We start from the raw sequence: 19,384 nt of genomic DNA on the forward strand, positions 1-19,384 counted from the left end.
ATTATTATTATTATTATTATTATTATTATTATTATTATTATTATTATTATTATTATTATTATTATTATAAAATTATTCATCAATCCCTCTCCCAAGCAACTTTTGAAAATACTTCATAATTAAGAATAATCTTTACAATCTCTCTGCGTATTACTCTATTACAATATGAAATACGATTCAATAAATAGTAATGCAACGGTGTTACCGAGATGATCCCTACTATCAAAAGTACTAAATTCTAATATAACCTCATACGTTCTTCAAATACTAATTAATCGACAACCTATATACGTATTGATCATTTTTACGCTTTAAACACATTGGCGCCTTTTTCCAGTATCGAAGCTACACATGATATAGAAATGTTCATCACTTGGACATCTGACTAGCTACAAAGATATGCTTTGTATCATACATGAAGTAGAATTCTATTTTTACTTCATCTTGTTACTGTTGGAAAATTTAAAGATAGGTGCCGCAGAAGTGATGCCCCGTCTCATAAAGTATTTCATTCCATATATTTACAGTATATTCTTCTTAGAACTTACTCAGAAACCAGAGTTTTCTCATCGAAGTAAAGATTTGCCCGAAATACGCTTATGGAGAAGGTATAAACGTTCAAATTATTGAGATGAAATGGTGATATGGGCTTCTGTCTTTTCCACAATAATCTTCATAAAATTTAACAGATTTTAAGTGAAGTCAGTATATAGCTGTGACAGCTTCCAATGATTCCATTGCTTTGAAGTTCAAATTAGTAAATTTACCTCCCATCTTGAAACATATGCTCACGATAAATTTTCCTATTTCTTCAAACATACCGTGCTGTCTTTCAGCAATAGGAGCTACTGCTTGTGGAAAAATCAAAGGAACTAATTTCACTCTCAGCTTTAAGCAAGTGCTAGTATGATTCTCCCCCCCCCCAAAAAAAATACAGGGTGTTTCAAAACAACACCGACAACGTTTGGTGGTGGTGTTTTGACACACCCTGTATTTGGCCGCTTCTCGCATTACTAAGCGAAGAACAGAACCCGGGGGAAATTATTCTCATTACTAATGGAAAGCACAAGCAATGCTTTCAATTCAATTTTGTCGTCGTTACACACTTTGGCAACGGACTGCTCAACAATAAATCACATTTCACGATGTTGACTGTTCTACTGAATAACATTTTGTAATTACTAGCTGCGTAGAGAAATCTTAAGATTATTCTTTTATTTTCGCAACATTCTGGAAAAGAAATAGAAAATTGAATGCTGGATTAATGAATTTAAAGATACGAAACTCACAAATGTTCCATACAGTCTCACACCGACTGTGCTACATTTTCGGAAGTATGCTGAATGTTGTTTTATTTAATAAGACTACCTAAAATTGCTTCAGTTTCTGTACTTTTAGAACAATGAATAAGAGTCAAAAAATAATTTCCTGTCAATAAAAACCCAATTTCTGTAGTAGACATTTTCCCTAATGTAAGTTCCATTATTGCATCAAATACAAGTAGCTCTGGCCTGATGACAAACAGAACGTCCGTGAAAAAGAAGTGCAGTTATTTGGTTCCTGACTTCGGCTAATAAAGGTGTAAAACGAGCATATATCAACTGGAGAATGAAAGCGCAATATAGTGAAGGGTATTTATTGTTGCAGCAAGTTTAAAAATAGTGTTATGAAATTAAATATTGCAACTCCCTCAGATTCAGCCTCACACTGTGATTGAGCAATCTATTGCTCTAATAGAGTGAGTGATACAGAAAAAACTAACAAATGATGATGCAGCTAATACTATTAAATTTAAAAAAAGTAGAGGGTAAGATTTTATTTTAATTTACCTAACACATATTGCACAAAATATGTAAAATTGGCTCCTAAATATACCAAGATTTGGTATATTGAACTTTACTTCCTCCCTTACCTACCTATGATTTGAGCTTTTGTAGGTACAAGTACGCAGCTGCACAGGTATATTATCAAGTAAATACCGTTTGGTGTCAGATAGCATAAATTTCAGGGCTGAAGGGGGTAGGATACTGCAGTACTATGCTCTATAGTTGATCAAGCTAGAAACAAGCATGCTTTCAACTTGGTCCACGTCCTTTCGACGTGGTTTATAAACTGACCAAGAACAAGCAAACAGACCTTTTAGAAACACTGTATTACGTAATAATTTGACAAAAGTACGGTAAGTGGACCACTATCGTACCTCTAGAAATATGTCTCAACAAATAAATACCATGTATTCTATGGACGGTAATTGAACCACTATCGTACCTCTAGAAATATATCTCATTAAATAAATACCATGTATTCCATGGTAATATGCGCACAAAAGTTGAGGTCAACACTGGAACCAAATATACAAGTATATGTATTCAAAAGCTTTTTAATATACTATGCACAATGCATACTCGATATCTGGATCTGAAGAAACTAGTTTTGGGTATACCTCTAATGTACCAAAATGCCTGAAGCTGATCATCATCATCATAGGTATTCTGCCTTTATTGGCAGGTCACTTGCCGCAGCTGAGAAGTTTCCATGCTCCACGGTCCTCCGCTAACCTTTTCGTCTTCGCGTATGATCTTTCTGTTTTAATATCATCCATTAATTGTAGTCTCCTTCGCCCCCTCCCTCTCTTTTCCGCCACCATACCCTCTAGGACGTCTCTCATGATACAATCTCTTCTTAGGCAATGTCCCAACCAGTTTCTCTTCCTCTTCCTAATAATATCTAAAAGTATTCTTTTCACACCCACCATTTCTAACACACACTCATTCGTTTTCCGCTCGACCCAACTAATTCTTTCCATTCTTCTCCACACCCACATTTCGAAGGCTTCTAGTCGTATGAAGCTGATAATACACGCAAAATTATATTATATATGTTACCTATCATTTGATTTAAAGTTACCTTTAATTGTGTCAAGTTCACAGTTGTTACATCACCTATAGTCAGATTAGGGTTGCTCTCAAGTTTCTGTTTCTCCTTCTTACGGAATTCCATGAATCTATCAATTACCACTTGCAGCTTCTCTCCTGCTGTGTCCGGAAGAAGTAAAGATCCATGGCCTGGATGACCTGGACAATGTATATGGATATCTGAAACAAAAAGTATTACTTATACAGTCACAATTAAACATTTTATGTCCATTATACCTAGAAACTTAATAATAATAATAAAACCTACTCGTATGTTCTCATAAAACTTAATCAAGAATCTTCAATGTTGTAGCACAAAGAGTAGTCTGCAACAGTCGGCCAAATCGCAAACAAAATGGATTTTTTCCATCATTACAATAAAAATGAAAATGAAATTTTTCAGTTTCATGTCCCACGATTATGCCGTGTACGCTAAAGGAGACCGTGATGATGAGAAATGAATATAATGTTGGAATGGAAAAGTGGGGGGAGAGAGAATCCTGAGAAAACCATACACACACGGTGTTTGTCCACTGGTGGATTACCAAATAGGCCCATTAGGCACGTGCCTAGGGGCGGCAACTATTTTCTCCAGAACATAAAAAAATGTCTTACGTACACAGTAACAATTTAGACCTTTGTTAAATACGATCCAATGTTTCAAATCAAACACATAAAAACGATCCAATGTTTCAAATCAATGGTTTGCAACACTTTCGCTTCATACGAGAGAAACCTTGGTGTATCGTATTTATGTGTTATCGAGAAATATTTCGTCTGCTCTGCCTCCTCCAGATTCGGATTGAGGCGTCAATCACTTTGTTTTGTAACCCACGCTATGACTTTTATCGCTTACAATGACAACAATGCAAGCTGCCCATCCAACCTTGCTGGTTTGTTTTTGTAAATAAACCGTCGATCTCTTACCACCCTTGCGAAACTAATTGCACGCGACAAAGAAGACTGATTGTTTGAAAGTCGCATTGCCTGTACAATGTCAGTCTTTTCTTTTTTTATAAAAAATAAAAAAAAATTAAAAAAAAAGATAGAGCGAAAGAAAATACAGTTGGTCATTTTTGAGACTGCTGTTAAGTGAGTCAGTGCATCTTTCGCATGGGCCGCAAAAGTGGTTGTTTTTGAACCGTGTTCTTAATCTACTCGGAGCTGCTTTTGTTATACGCAGACGAGTATTTGTGTTTTGCAATAAATAATTACGCAGATATCTAATTCGATGCAACTAGTTTTTGTCTTGCTGTATTTTCTGGTGCATTTAGTTGGTTGCTAGTGCGTTTGCAATTTTTTTTTTTTTTTTTTTTTTTAATCCAGCAGCATGAAGCGAACAAAATTAAGTGGGGCGGCTTATTGTAAACTTGCAAACGAAAAGTGTGAAAGAGAAACAATCTTACAGAAAAAGCTTGGTAGAGTCGTGGCAAGAACAAGAAAGCTCTTCGTGGGTGGTTTCGGCAATGTCCGAACACTCGTATCCTCTTACTAGTGACATTGTAAGTAAATGTGTATCCACCAATGTTGCCATAGTTTTGGTCTCTGTTATACTCTGATTTATAACTTACACATGTGGGGAAGCACTCGCAGCTTCCAGGCTACATTTTTCTTCGCCAAGACATTCCATTCCTTACTCAAGTAACGGAGATCAGCTTTTACTCACCCCCTCCTATTTTAGCTGAGAGCTGTTATGGAGTTCGAATATGTTGGCAACATCGGATTTCGGAAAAAAAATATCTGTTTCACTATCATGTAATGGGCGGAGAAGGGTAATAGGTCAATTTTCTGGACCCTACCCTAAGGCCGTCATGATATTGCGAAAGCTGTACAGTGGATCATTTGTTTTAGGCGAAAAGAACAAGTGATTTCCGAAAGCAATTCAGTAACTGAAGTGGAAGCAGTTACATCGGGTGAACTCTGTGAAACGAAAAATGTTGACAATATTGTGGGTTTACTGGGGGAAGAAAGTGCACTTAAAGTAGTGTCTCCTCAGTTCGTAGAAGTTAGTGATTGTGACAATGAGACTGCAAATTTCGTTAGTGACGATCCTGCCGAGTGGTGTCTGAATGAGTCTACAATTGACATTCTTCTAAGACGTGGAATTAATCAGAATACTGAAAAGGATTTTTCTAAATCGCAAAGATTCATAGCAGGTAAGACAAGATTTTAAAATAAAAGTGCTTTTTCTCGTAAACTTGTAAATAGCGAATTGATTTTGCAGAATTATTTGGTATATTTGTGAAGCACTGGCGCCGTTTATTGTGCATCATGTAGGTTGTTCAAAGGCAAGACAAAGATCGCAACTCACGGTATTTCAGACTGGAAAACATTTCAAATATTGTAGCATCACACGAAAATTCTGAAGAAAACAAAAACTGCGAATTGGCATTCTTAACAAGGCAGAAATCTATTGGGACCTTGAAGAACCATTTTCAATCACATATTCAGACAGAACATACGTACTGGGTCAGTGTCTTAAGAAGAGTTTTTTTTTTTTTTTTTTTTTTGTAAAGAAGTTGACAGGTCGCGAGCTTCCCTTACGTGGTTCGCGAAGAAAAATTCAATTCTCGACACAACCGGCAATACATGATGTCTTTAGAGCTTATTGCCGGGTTTGATCCAGTTCTTGCGGAACACACTGAACGGTATGGAAATCCGGGGAAAGGTCATACAAGCTACTTGTCTTCTACAATTTGTGATGAAGTTATTGAACTGCTTGCTGATAGAGAGAAAATAAATTATTAATGACATAAAACAAAGCAAATATTTTTCCATAATAGTTAATTGATATTTCACATACTGATCAGTTAGCTTTTGCGTTAAAGTACGTGAATGAAGAGGGTAAACCCGTTGAAAGATTTCTTTCGTTTCTGTCAAATCCAGGTCACAAGTCTGAAAATCTAGCCGAAGCTGTAATAGAAACCTATTTTGACCAGACATTCTATTGACCTTACTAATTGCAGAGGTCAGTCGTACGTAAATGCCAGCAATATATCGGAGGCATATATAGGTTTACAGACTCGAATTAAAGGAATAAATTCTAAAGCGTATTATGTGCTCTGTGCAGCTTATTCTTTGAATTTGGTCGGAAGAAGTGCAGCAAGCAGTTATAGCGAAGCATGTATATAAACTGTGAAACACGTGTCTATTTTAAATGAGAAGTCAAAATACCACATTTCATGTCTCTAACCTTAAGATATTTCAAGACATGAACATCTTATTATAATAATTACGGCACCGCGGCGGTTGTTGTAGATAATATAAATTGTCCTAGAAGGGAAGAAGAAAGGGTGGGTAACAATTGTCGGCCATATCTGAAAATTTGTTAGGGTTAGAGACATTAAATTTGGTATAATTGGATTTTGCATTTAAAATAATTAAAGATATGCTTCAGTGTTTTGATACTTACCCTAGAAGGAAAGAAAGGAAAAAAAAGAGTGGAGGGTTGCAATTATTAAAATAAGATGTTAATCCTTCCTTTGCGGGACATCACAAATCAATGCCCTGCCTAGATTTCAAGTTTCTAACAAACGGTTTGGACTTTTATATGTAGAGATTAAAAGCGTAAATACCAATTTTTGTCTGTAACTTAAAGAGATTTCGAGATATGGTCATTTTATTTTAACAATTGCAACAACTCCCACTTTTTTTTACCTGATTTTTTCTTCTCTTCTAGCGAATATATATATATATATATATATATATATATATATATAGTGGCCCAAAAGTAGGTATACAGCCCGGTACTGATCAACTCATTGCTTTTTACATAATTTCTTATTGTTATCCATCAGATAGACTTAGTTCCTTTATTATTTGGTTTTAAAGCCTTTTTTTATTTGGTCTAGGAATTAATTCGTGCGGTTGGTACGCACACATTGAAGCTGTAGTACAAACACAAAATACATAAATACCTTAAGAAAAATATTGTCCATCGCTAGCCACCACTTTCGCCCATCTGTCAGGCAATGTACGGATTCCGTGGCGAAAGAAGTCCTCATCCTTGGAAGCGATCCAGTCAGAGACCCATGTTTCGATATCTTCTGAAGAAGTAAACCGCTGTCCAATCAAATCGTTGTTCATGCAATCGAACAAGTAGTAGTCCGAAGGAGCAACGTCTGGTGAATACGGCTGGTGGGGTAAAACTTCCCATCCGACATTTTCTAAATAGGTTTTGACCAGTTTTGCGACATGTGGGCGAGCGTTATCATGTTGAACAATAAGTTTATCATATCTGTTCTCCCATTCTGGTCGTGTTCTGGCCAGAGCTTGCTTCAAACGCATTAATTGTCGTCGATAACGTTCTCCATTCATAGTTTCACCCGGTTGCAGCAGCTCATAGTACACCACACCTTTCATATCCCACCATATGCACAGCATAACCTTTGCACAGTGAATATCTCGTTTTGGTTGTGATGGACCTGGTTCACCTGGTTTCACCCAGGCCTTTTTTCGTTTAGGGTTCTCGTAATGGATCCACTTCTCATCACCCGTAATAATTCGATGCAGAAACCCCTTTCTGCTCTGTCGTTGAAGCAGCAATTCGCAAATGGTTTTTCGTCTTTCAACGTCTCTGTCTTTCAATTCATGTGGAACCCAATGTGACATCTTTTGAATCATTCCCATGGCTTTCAAGCGTTTGGAGACTGTTGTTTGATCAACGCCTAATGCTGCTGCAAGTTGTTCCTGCGTTTGACACGAATCCTGCTCGAGCAATACTGTCAATTCTTCGTCTTGAAATTTTTTTGGCTGTCCAGCTCGCTCTTGGTCTGCCAAGCCGAAATCACCACTTCTGACACGTTCGCTCAGCTAGAGCATGGTCACCATACACTTCCACCAAAATACGATGACTTTCAGTCGCACTTTTCTGCATGTTAAAGTAATGCAGCAGGACACCCCGCAAAAACACTTTATCAGGCACAAATTGCGCCATGTTCACTTAACTACAAACTGGTGTTGTTGACGCTTTAATCCACTGCCCTATACTACGAACGATACGCGATGACAGGGGTTTGCAACACATGTGTAGATACACGGAACTGTGGGACGCTTCGTTCGTTGCGCCATCTCTTGTCCACCCGCACGAATTAATTCCTAGACCAAATACTTATATCTTAAGCTCAGAACAGCCGTGGCAAATAAACCCATAAGCTAGAATGTTATATTTGATCAATGAAGGAGTGTATACCTACTTTTGGGCTATCCTGTATAAAACGCTGAAACACGTCTTTAATTATTTTAAATGAAAAGTCTAAACACCAAATTTCATACCGTCAAATGGGGTGAATAGAAACATGGGGGTGAATAGAAACAAAACTCCCAGATTAGTTTTGGATTTATCTGGACGATAAATTAATCAAGAAAACTGAAATTTCTTAACATAGTCTTATAAGGCTAAAGTGTCCAGGGCAGAGACAAAATGTTTTACTGAGTTGGGAACACTGAGGTAGACGGCAGTAGCATTAATGTGTTACTGAAATCTTACACGGTATTTTAGCGCTCCTTAAACTTTCTTGGTAAGTATGACATTTTCATATTTGTTGCATTTGAACATATGCCTATTTTGTAGTTTGTTGTTTCATTTACTGACGTTCATAGTAAAAGTTTTCCTTTTGTAAATTATTTTTAATCAAAATTTAACTTTACTGGGTTATTGTTATGATTTTTAATTAGTGGGGTGAATAGAAACACTTCTTGGGAAATTCTTGAAATTCCTCAAGGAGTGGAAAATTCTTGAGGAGCAGAAAAAAGGACCTGATAAGAATGTATCAACCATCTCTAAGAACAAATTTCCAAGTCTTCTGAAAAAAAAAAGTGTGAAACTGAAGGAGGAAAATATCAGGGCTTTATTTGAAAAGTGTGGAATTTTTCCCCTTTGTCGAGACCAAATACTGAGGATGTTGCCAAAAAAAAGACAATGAACGAGAAGAAACAGAACAGCAAAAGTCATCTCAGACTGTAAACCGTTCCCTTATGGATCTTCTCAGGAGCATGAGAGAAGATGAAAAAATTAAATAAGGGAAGAAGAGAGTAGGAATAGATGCTTCTGGTAAGAGTTTTGGTTTGTTTTCTGAAAATGATATATTTTCATCAAATCACAACGAAACTCAACCTACATTTGTATTGTCGGAAGAGGAGAAAGACAACACTCCAGAAGACAACATTCCAGACGATCACGAACTAGATGATGGTTTTCTAAAGCTGGTGATTTTGCTGTGGTAAAATGAGAAGCTAAAACTCGATGAGACTATTCAGCACCCAAGTGCAAAAATGGGAACATGATGCATATGTAGGAGTGTTTTATAAGAGAGCACATAAACAATGAAATTTTCAGAACGAAACTGTTGGGTTTTATTAGGAGTTCGTCAGCACGCTTTAAGTATATGATAACTTTCGGGCCCCTTCGTGGCTAAGCGGTAAGCGTACGCGCCTTTGGCGTGGGAGACCCGGGTTCGATTCCCGGCTGGAGCTCATGTAGTTCTGATTCTACGTTAATCAGTAGGTCCACGTCTCATATAGCCTCGCTGCTGAACGGGACGTAAACCTCAAAATCAACTCAACTCATGATAAGTTGAGAGTTCCCTGATGATTTCAGTGGTTTAAATCTTATTTAAATATCATCCAAACTATATGGTCGTTTACACCTATATTGTGCATTGTATTGTTTTATAAGTTTGTAACTTATGTAATACTGGTCCTATTGAACTAATATCTTGCAGGTATCAAATAAATAGTTCGTTTCAACAAATACGCTGTTTCTTTTTTACCTTTCCAATAGTATAAAAGAAACAACAATGAAAATAAAGTAATTGTTTCTATTCACCCCATGGGTAGGGGTGAATAGAAACATTAAGAAAAATCAAGGTGAAGAAAAGTGGAGTTGATAAATTAATATGACGTTTACTGAAATTCATTAGCATATTAAGACCTTTCTTTTGGAATAATCTGATACGCGAAATCTTTAACATTACCAGACTTATATTCTCATATAGCCAAAAATGTGTTTCTATTCACCCCATTTGACGGTATATAATCTTAATTGTACTAAAACACAATAACACACTGAGCAAGGCTATGTGATAATTAAAAACACAATCACGTAACAGTTTCAACACAATAACTGTATCTTCATCAGACTTCCACTCCTGGTTGCTTGGGAGTTGGTTATCTCTTATTTACTCTCCGGAAGAACGAAGGGGCAGAGCCTAATTAAAAGTTGATCTCTGGAGAGAATATAAGAGATGACCAACTCCCAAGCAACCAGAAGGAGTGGAAGTCTGATGAAGACACAGTTATTGTGTTGAAACTGTTACGTGATTGTGTTTTTAAATATTGTCATATAGCCTTGCTCAGTGTTATTGTGTTTTAGTGCAATATGGAAACAAGGCCTGATAGAAAATGTTAAATTTCGAAATATGGAATCCAATTATAACAAATGTAGCATCACCCTTATTTTCCCTTTCTAGCCCAAATTAAAAAACTTGTCTAATCACTTTACATGAGAAATCACATACCGAATTTCATATCTTTAAGCTTAGGAGATCTCAGATATGGACAGTTTATTAAAATAATTGTAAGTACCACCCCTTTTTCCTTCTCACCTTCTTTTCTTCCCTTCTAGGTCAAATATTTATAATAATAATAATAAAAAAAAGACGAAAGACGTGTCTAATTATTTTAAATGTAAAGTCCATATATCAAATTTCATGTCTCAAAGTTTCTGAGATTCCGATATATGAAAATTTATTTTAAGATACTCTCCTCCCATTCTTCATCGAATTTCCAAACATCCATTCTTAGTGGGATCTTACACCCTCCATTCCAAAAGAAACCGAACTTTTGAAAACAAATAGTACCACTAGTGCCATCTGTTGTAATATTTTACCGGTAGATGGCGTAGTCCCTCATTGACAACTGGTATAAATGTCATGACATTTGGATGCACGGCAACAAAGTTATTGCGTTTCAATGTCAGTGTGTTGTGTACATCGGTCGGAAAATGAGTTTCAAACAACGAGCTGCAATTGAGTTTTGTGTTAAACTGGGTAAAACTTTTAGTGAAACGCACCAAATGCTACAAAATGCATATGGTGATGAGTGTCTATCCCGTACGCAAGTTTACGAGTGGTTCAGGCGATTCAAATCGGGTAGAGAGACGCTGGATGATGACGAAAGATTATGCCGTCCCAGAACCGGATTATCGGAAGAAAACATCGAAAAAGTGCGTGAATTCATCAAACATAACAAAAAATCGTCGGTGAAAGTTATTGAAATGGAATTAGGCATTCCTCAAACAACCGCATACCGCATTTTGACCGAAGTTTTGGGCTTTAAGAAGGTTAATTCACGGTTTGTACCACACAAACTCACCGAAGACCAAAAAGTTGATCGAATTGTGCATTGCAAAGACATCGTTAAAAGTGCTCGGCAGGATCGAAACTTCTTGAAATCGATTGTAACTGGTGACGAGACATGGTGTTTTGAATATGAGCCCGAAACAAAGCGGCAAAGTGCTGAATGGAGAGCGCCGGATGAAGGAACACCCAAAAAAGTCGCTTGGTGAAGTCAAAAGTTAAGGTGATGCTGATTTGTTTTTACGATTCAAAAGGAATTATCCACAAATAATTTGTTCAGCCCGGCCAGACAGTCACTGGAGAGTTTTACTTGGGCGTCATGAAGCGTTTGCTGGCAAGAATTCGTCGTATCCGGCCCGAATATCGCGAAATCGGCAGTTGGACTCTTTTGGACGATAGTGCATCATCACATCGTTCGCGACTTGTAACTGAATTTTTGGTCAAAAATCACATTATTCGGTTGCATCATCCGCCCTATTCACCAGATCTCGCTCCGTGCGATTTGCATCTGTTCCCGAAACTGCATTTGGCGATGAAAGGAAAGTGGCACGCATCGATTGATGCCATTGAGAAGGCGACGACCGCCGTCCTAAAGACCATTCCAATAAAGGACATGGAGCAGTCGTTTGACAACTTGTTGGAGCGTGCAAATATGTGTATCGATGCAGAAGGGGAATACATTGATTAATAAAAATGATTTGTTCCAAAATGTACATTGCTTTTTTGTTTTTTTAAAACGTTCGGTTTCTTTTGGAATGGAGGGTGTACATTACAAATCCTATGCCCTGTTCAATTTCAAGTTTCTAGCTTAAGTGGTTTTGGCTTGGACGTTGATCAGTCTATAAGAACTTCTTTTGTATATAGAGATATGCATATCTCGGAATCTAAGGTTAGAGACATGAAAGTATGAAATTTGGCATTTTAGATTTTTCATTTAAAATAATTAAAGACGTGCTTCAGTGTTCTCTAATATTTTCCCTAGGAAAGAAAGATGGGTGGAAAAAAATGCGTGCTTCAGTGTTTCCTGATGTTTACCTTAGACGGGAAGAAGATAGAGGTGGAAAGAAAAAAAAAAGAAAAATAGGCTGGGCACTGTAATTGTTAAAATAACATGGCCATATCTCGAAATTCCTTAAGAGTAAAGACATATTAATTAAAACCATGTTTTGATGTTTGCTTGTTTACGTTTCCCTCAGAAGGGAAGAAAGAGAGTGGGGGTTGGAATTTTTATAGTAAGATTGCCATACCTCGAAATCTCTTAATATGAGAGGGAAGCTCAGGATATGAGATGTGTGAAGCTGGAGGCCGAGCAAAGCAGAGGTCTGGGGACAAAGCCCGCAACCCGCCAAAAGCTAGTTGTTATATAAAATACAAAGTGGTTTGTTTATTTGCATCTGATTATGAAAGTCACATAAAAAATGCTTTTTATAAGTATTAGAAGGAGCAAGTAGGTACAGTAAAATCACAGACTTCTACACTAGTTTACTTTTTTTTCCGATTGCAGAGGAAAAAATATGAAGGACCGAGATTCATCCATTATCTTTCAACTGCACCGATCATTTTCATCAGTTTTCTATTGAATTTACAGTGATGCAAAATATTCACTAATAACATTACTTAGTGACATAAGTGACTCAGATCTAGGCCTGCACCTACAGATACGAAAGCTCAACTAAAGTTATGAAATAAGAAGAAAAACTATGACAATCAAATAAAAATTTAAAGATATGACAATCCCACTATTTCACGATAGTGTTTCTGTAGGACAGGTTCATCAATAAACAGCGAGTTTGTAAATATTCAACATACCAAGTTTCTTTTTCAATCTATGCTGAAGACGATAGGTCTGGAAAGCTCCTTATACGCCTGTTAGAAATAGGATGACGCAGTGCGCAGACCATGTGTTAATCGCTAGGCTAAACTCAGCCGGTCGCTAACAAATGACGTTGGAACGGCATACGCCCACAAAGGGCTGTTACGCCAAGTTTTTTTTTATTCACAAGAAGATGACGGTATTGGCTGTCCACAATATTAAAAAAGGCTTATTAGTTCTTTTTATCTAACATGTAAGCACAATAAATACTGCCTCTCCACTAATATGTTCATTATTTATAATTTATTTATGCTCTAAACCGTAGGTAACTTCGAAACGTAATCTCGCTTATTTTTCATTTAGTCTTTTATTTCAGGCTAATATCAATGTTTTTTTTTTCTGATATAATTTTTGTGTTTCTACTGATCAATGAACTACTATGTTTTGCATATGTCACATCGAATAATTGTAATAGTACCTTCACGGATTTCCAGAAACCTAATTTGAATCCGGTTTGTCCTAAATACCTCTGATGATTCCTAATTTGAATCCGTTTTGTCCTAAATACCTCTGATGATTCTATTGAGGTGGGTCAAATGTTACAAAACTATTCATCAAATATACTTTCTCAGCTCAATACCACGTCAGCATGAACTTTATCCTGTCGTCCGTTCTCTTAGATTCTATTATTATAAATATTTCATTGGCCAGTCAACAATGAAAAGCATTAAAAATTTCATTGCACTCCTAATCTCTTTTTATTTTAGTGAATAACTTAAAACAGCAAACAATTAAAAAAAAATAGAACTGTGCCAGATAGTATTTATGAAATCCTATTAACTTGTAGCTATTTTCAGTCTTTTTTTTCCCTTATTCTTCGGAAAAATAGGCACGCAGTTTATGACGTCATAGTTCTTAGGTACGGTACTCAGATTTCTCCAGTATATGAAATATTTTGAAAACATCTATTATTTCATTTAATAAAACTTTGAAAGTGTTGAATGATCTACTTTCCAGAAATTTTCGTATTGTTTGTTGTTTTTATTCAGTTATTTAAAAAAAAAAAAGCTAGAAAGAAGAAAGTGTAGTGAAAACCTTAACAAAAACCTAGATTAATTCTCTTCATTACGTTCTCCATTCTTTTATTTTACACAGGTACTGCCAACAACACGACAAGCTGGATAAGTACACTTTATACGTATATATACAGGGTGGTGCGCAAGGTTAAATCCAAACTTCATCAGTTTGGACACGAACAAAAACACTATACACGCGCCCCTGTACTGTTTCGGAGATATACAGAGTGACCTGACAAGACACACGCCGGAGGATATGGAAGTAGATGTGAACAGACCATAAGGAAGTGAGATACATTTTGGAAACAGCCACTAGCACACCACAGGCATAGTTAAGGGCACGGGTCGAATGGCTATAATGAGTACTAGAAGCAACATTCAATTAATGCAGACTTGAGAATGAACACACAGCCCTCGGGAGGAGGCAGGGACATGGTCCCACACTGGGCACCGAGTTGTTACAGAAACTGTTCAAAATGACTAAATCTGCACAGACAGGCACAAAAAAGAATAATCATGAACGCACCCACATATTCAAATACACCTGGCATTGTGTGAATGGTGTTGCAGCTTCGAACGATTCGTTCCTCTTGATCAGTGGTCGCCAAACTTATGAAGCTTATGAGCTACCGTTTTTAAAATCCTACTGTCAGCTACCAACCAAAAGAACTATCAACTTAAAAATCTTACATTTGTTTATTGCCTATAAACTCTTACATTTTTATACTAAATATAAAATCAAACTATCCAAGTTAGCAGATGTCTAATATACATACGAAAAATATAAAATGCATTGGGTTACCAGATTTAGTGAACGAAAAACCGGGACACCAACCTTAAGCTATATATAAGGTCAGGGTTCCTACTCATTTGGTCAGAGTCAATTAATTACATGTCTTTTCCAGGGTACTGCTCACCATTTTCCAGTTCATTCTACACACAGTTAACAGTTCCTTCTATACAAATGATCAGTGGCGGGCTTAAGGGGAGACAGGGCGTCTACCCGTTAGAATTTCATATGCATTAAGTTTAGGTCTTTTTCTAACCTAAAATTTACTATAATTTCTTTTTTTTTTTTTTTTTCAAGTTGAAACTAGATCCTTATGCTCAGAGACAGATCTTTTACCGTCTCGCGGAACCGTGAGCATTATCCCTGTTTTAGATCCATATTCCTTACGTCAACCCATAGAAGCGTAAGAATATGAGCTGTGCGCGATTAAAGGGCCAAATAAATACTCGCCTTTAGAACCTTTCAGAAGACGCTGGCCTCTCAGTCTTTTCAGGGTTTAAAGTCAGATGTTGCATTAGCAACTCTACCACTGTTGTATATTTCGCCTTCGCGAGAGTGACAAGTAGAAGTGAGGTGATTACGGCGCTCTCTCTCTCTCTCTGGATGTGTTTACTTACACTCTATTATGGAATTCCTAACATATAAGCTTCGAAAATGTCTATGAAGTTTAGCGTTCCTTTTTAGCAACAAGTTTATATAAGACGCGGAGTTACAGATTACGGTGGAATTGGAACCACCGTAATGCGTTGGAATTTTCAACGCTCTCCGAATAGGAATCGAACCCAGAACTATGTACATTAATCGCCCACGCATTAGCCACTATACCAGTGGGAAGAGCTGTTTCGAAAATGTTGGTTAACAGCTCATTTAAAGAAATTATTTTCACTTGTGTGCACGTCACTGAATGGATTTTAATAGCTTATAAATATTTTTAGCGAATTTTGATGCTTGCAAACAACATTCTTTTCCCTATCATTGCCTCCACGCTAAAGCAAGTTGAACTAGTATTGGAAAATAACCTTAATGTTCTAGCTTTTACATCGCTATGCCGCTGTAGAAAGCTATCGCTTGCGTAAAGCTGCTCAGAAAATACAATTTGAATTTTACAACTATTAATTTACCTACAAGGATATTATAGGATAAATTGAAGGACGAGACTCACTAATACACTGAATATATACGTAGATGGAGGGCAATGGTGGATTTACGTATTTTGCGGTTTAGGCAACTTACGGTCGAATGTCCCCTCCCCCCTTCGCCCGTCACTGCACTACCTCCTGATACGCTATCCACTAATGAAATTGTTCCAAAGGTTGATTTTTTCTTTTACGATCCTTCTGTGCTCAGCGACCCTAGACAGTTTGTCTAGTCGCAGATCCCACGCTGATGGAGAGAATAATGGAAATACTTTTTATTCATACTGTATTTTTTGGTGTCCTGCAGATGGGCTACTTATAAAACTGTGATCGAATCGATTAGGACCATGTAAACTTCGTAATTTTATTGGATGACGCACTTGACCATACATCCTCTATGATCAAGGGCAGTGCTCTGAAGTGCGGTACCCCAGGCAGGTGTCCGGGTCGCCCTATGTAAAGGCCATCGCTGATGATTCCGATCATTCACACTTTTATGTTTTGAGTTTTCATTATTATTTGTTATATATTTACTCTTTTTCTTTGAGTATAAAATATAAAATTTCATAATTAGTTGTTGATTTTATACATGTAGTATGTTATTCCTTCGAAATCTAGATTTTCCGAATAGCACCACATTTCCTAGAAATGAGGGGCATCATTTTTCCCATACCCTCTGTAAGAATGATCATAGAGGACACACACACACAGTTGTATGTATGTATGTATGTATGTATGTATGTATCTCTCTCTCTCTCTCTCTCTCTCTCTCTATCTATCTATATCTATCTATCTATCTATCTATCTATCTATCTATCTATCTATCTATCTATATATATATATATATATATATATATATATATATATAGAGAGAGAGAGAGAGAGAGAGAGAGAGGTGTATGTGTGGGTGTTGTGTCTACCCAATTCTTCATGACACGCTTCGCCACTGCAAATGATGCCCCCCAAGGGATGTATAAAACGAAGAAGAGCTGCCTTTCGTTCCTCATTTCAAATTTCGATTGGTGGTGTTTAACAAGTCCTAAATATTGAGCCAATTACGACACACCCTCCCATTTATGAATGAAGAGATACTTTTTCTTTGTTGCGTCATCACTTAACTCAGAAACACTATCCTAAAAGAAATACAAATTTAGCATTTTTAAAGAAAAAATACATTTACGCTAAATTCAGAACAATAAACAAAAAAGTAAATCTTTTCAAAGACTTATGCAGGCTCTCCAAAGGTCTGGCAGAAAAAGTTCAGTATTAAAATTTTAAACAAGACATATACCTTTCTGTGTTTAATTGCCACTCCTTGTGCTAGAGTAAATTGTTACGGAATTTTAACCTGAAAGTTACTGAAAATCTGACTCCATTCTATGCCGACAAAGAAATTCAATTTACTTCACTTCACTTGCAAAGATATGTATAATATACGGACTGGATTGGATAAGACGCTTGATTGTAAAATTGTGCCTCAGAAGACGTAGACAGGACGAAATAAACAGTTTAAATGCGATTAACATGCAGCATTTAGACTGAGTACAGTATCGCCATTGCTGATTAAAGTTCCAACAATGAAGTAGTAGAATGCTTAAACTATAAAATAACTAGTAGTTGAACACGTCACCGGGAAAAATGCATTCTTTTCTATTGAAAGCGATATTCAAGAAATTATATGCCCCTCTTGAATATTTTTAAAATCCTTTTTTCCCTGAAAGCTAAAGAACCCATAGAACGAAAGAATGGATGTGATTTTCAAACTCCTTTGTCTCTTTGTTTGTTTAGTAAAATTAATTGGCTACACAAATCTTCCGTTTTTAGGTGAGGCATACTAGTTCTTGCAGGTTGATTTTTTCAATCTGAAGAACGAAAACCGGGACTAACGGGCGTCCCGAAAACCTTTTTCGGAGCAGTGAATTCTTTCAGTGAAAACCGGGACGTCTGGGAACCCTAAACGTGCACAACCTCATGCATATACAATCAACTGTGAGATGAGGCTGACAATCGCAGTTGCGCAGAAGAAACAAGCAGTTCTCGTCAGCACCCCCTGTTAGCATCAACTCAGTGAAGGAATCAAGGTTAGATAACCGGAGCATCACCGAGGTCTACCGAAAATGTTCTCGGAAGCTACTAGTATAAATGAGCTATATTGAATATAAACTTTTTTGTTGTCATCAGAAAAATCACCTGCTGAAGTTTACATATCTTTACGCACAAACCTGGATATACATAAAAGATAATTTATAATTCAAACTACGCGTACAGGTTTCTGGTCTTTAATAAAAGATTAGAAACAGTTATTTTTAACAGTATTTTTGTACTGTGAACTATTTACTTTCCAAATGTTTCACATCTTGAACCGTCTTTCCGTGTCATTTATCGTATACATAAATACTATGAAGAATAATAGTTTCTTGTCTTATTGCACGTAAATTGTACTTACGCCAAATACTTCTTTCTCCATTAAAGAGAACAAAGTCCTCTGTGGGACTGGCCATTCCTTCATCCAACGCACATCCTACATTCAGCTTCCGAAAGTCATCAGTGTGAACAAATTTCTTCATTCCATCACGTCCACCAACCTCTTCATCTAAAGAAAAAAGAAAAATTTCAGATTACTCTCAGGTAGGTCTCTTTGAAGATGATAATTAACATTTTGAAAATGGACCATATTTTTAAAAAGCCGAACAAATTTTTGTTGCTCTTGCTTTTTTTCTCTCTAATTACGATAAAGTAGTTACATGGGATTACTAAGCCGGTAGGACATAGGTATAGTAATCAATTCTTTTACCCTATAGCCCAAATGGGTACATGGAAAACTGGAAAATAAGGATAGATTAGCTAAAATGCCAATTCTGCGCACGGAAAAAATACGTTTACGGAAAATATTTGAACCCCCTTTTACCCTTACGATGTGTATTTGAATCGAAATGAAATGATAAAATCTTATCACGACCCAAGTGCTAACTATATTCAAAAATTTATTTCAAATGATGCAGCTTATATTCTTTGCGAAAGATTTAACCATCTCCTCTCCCTTTAGGATATGCATTTCAATCAAAGTTTGATGATAAAATCCCAAATCAACCCAAATGCTATGTTCAGAAATTCATTTTACACGGTTCAATCATTCCCTCACTTTCGTCATTTTCTGAACACAGCGAATAATTAAAATATTATAGAAATTGTCCACCCCGCTGGAAGCGAAACTTTCGGAAACACTGAGACATGTGTTCGTTATTTCTATTGTTAATGAATTTTATCCAGCTCATTTTTAATACGGAGTTTATACTC

At 36.6% G+C, this 19,384-nt stretch overlaps 1 protein-coding gene across 1 annotated transcript in view; it reads right to left on the reverse strand.

Moving 5' to 3' along the window:
* The window catches only part of LOC145673247 (aminoacylase-1-like), a 57,924-nt gene that overhangs the window by 11,672 nt on the left and 26,868 nt on the right, over positions 1–19,384 (reverse strand). Inside the window, exons 4-5 of the mRNA XM_081742761.1 lie at positions 18,534–18,680; positions 2,908–3,095 (exon numbers count right to left, since the gene is read on the reverse strand). Of these exons, the coding sequence (XP_081598887.1) occupies positions 2,908–3,095; positions 18,534–18,680 (335 nt within the window). The remainder of the gene's footprint in view (positions 1–2,907; positions 3,096–18,533; positions 18,681–19,384) is intronic.

Source organism: Thermobia domestica, chromosome 16 (genome assembly GCF_964235325.1).
Source record: "Thermobia domestica chromosome 16, izTheDome1.hap1.1, whole genome shotgun sequence".
In the NCBI taxonomy this organism is placed as follows: domain Eukaryota; kingdom Metazoa; phylum Arthropoda; class Insecta; order Zygentoma; family Lepismatidae; genus Thermobia; species Thermobia domestica.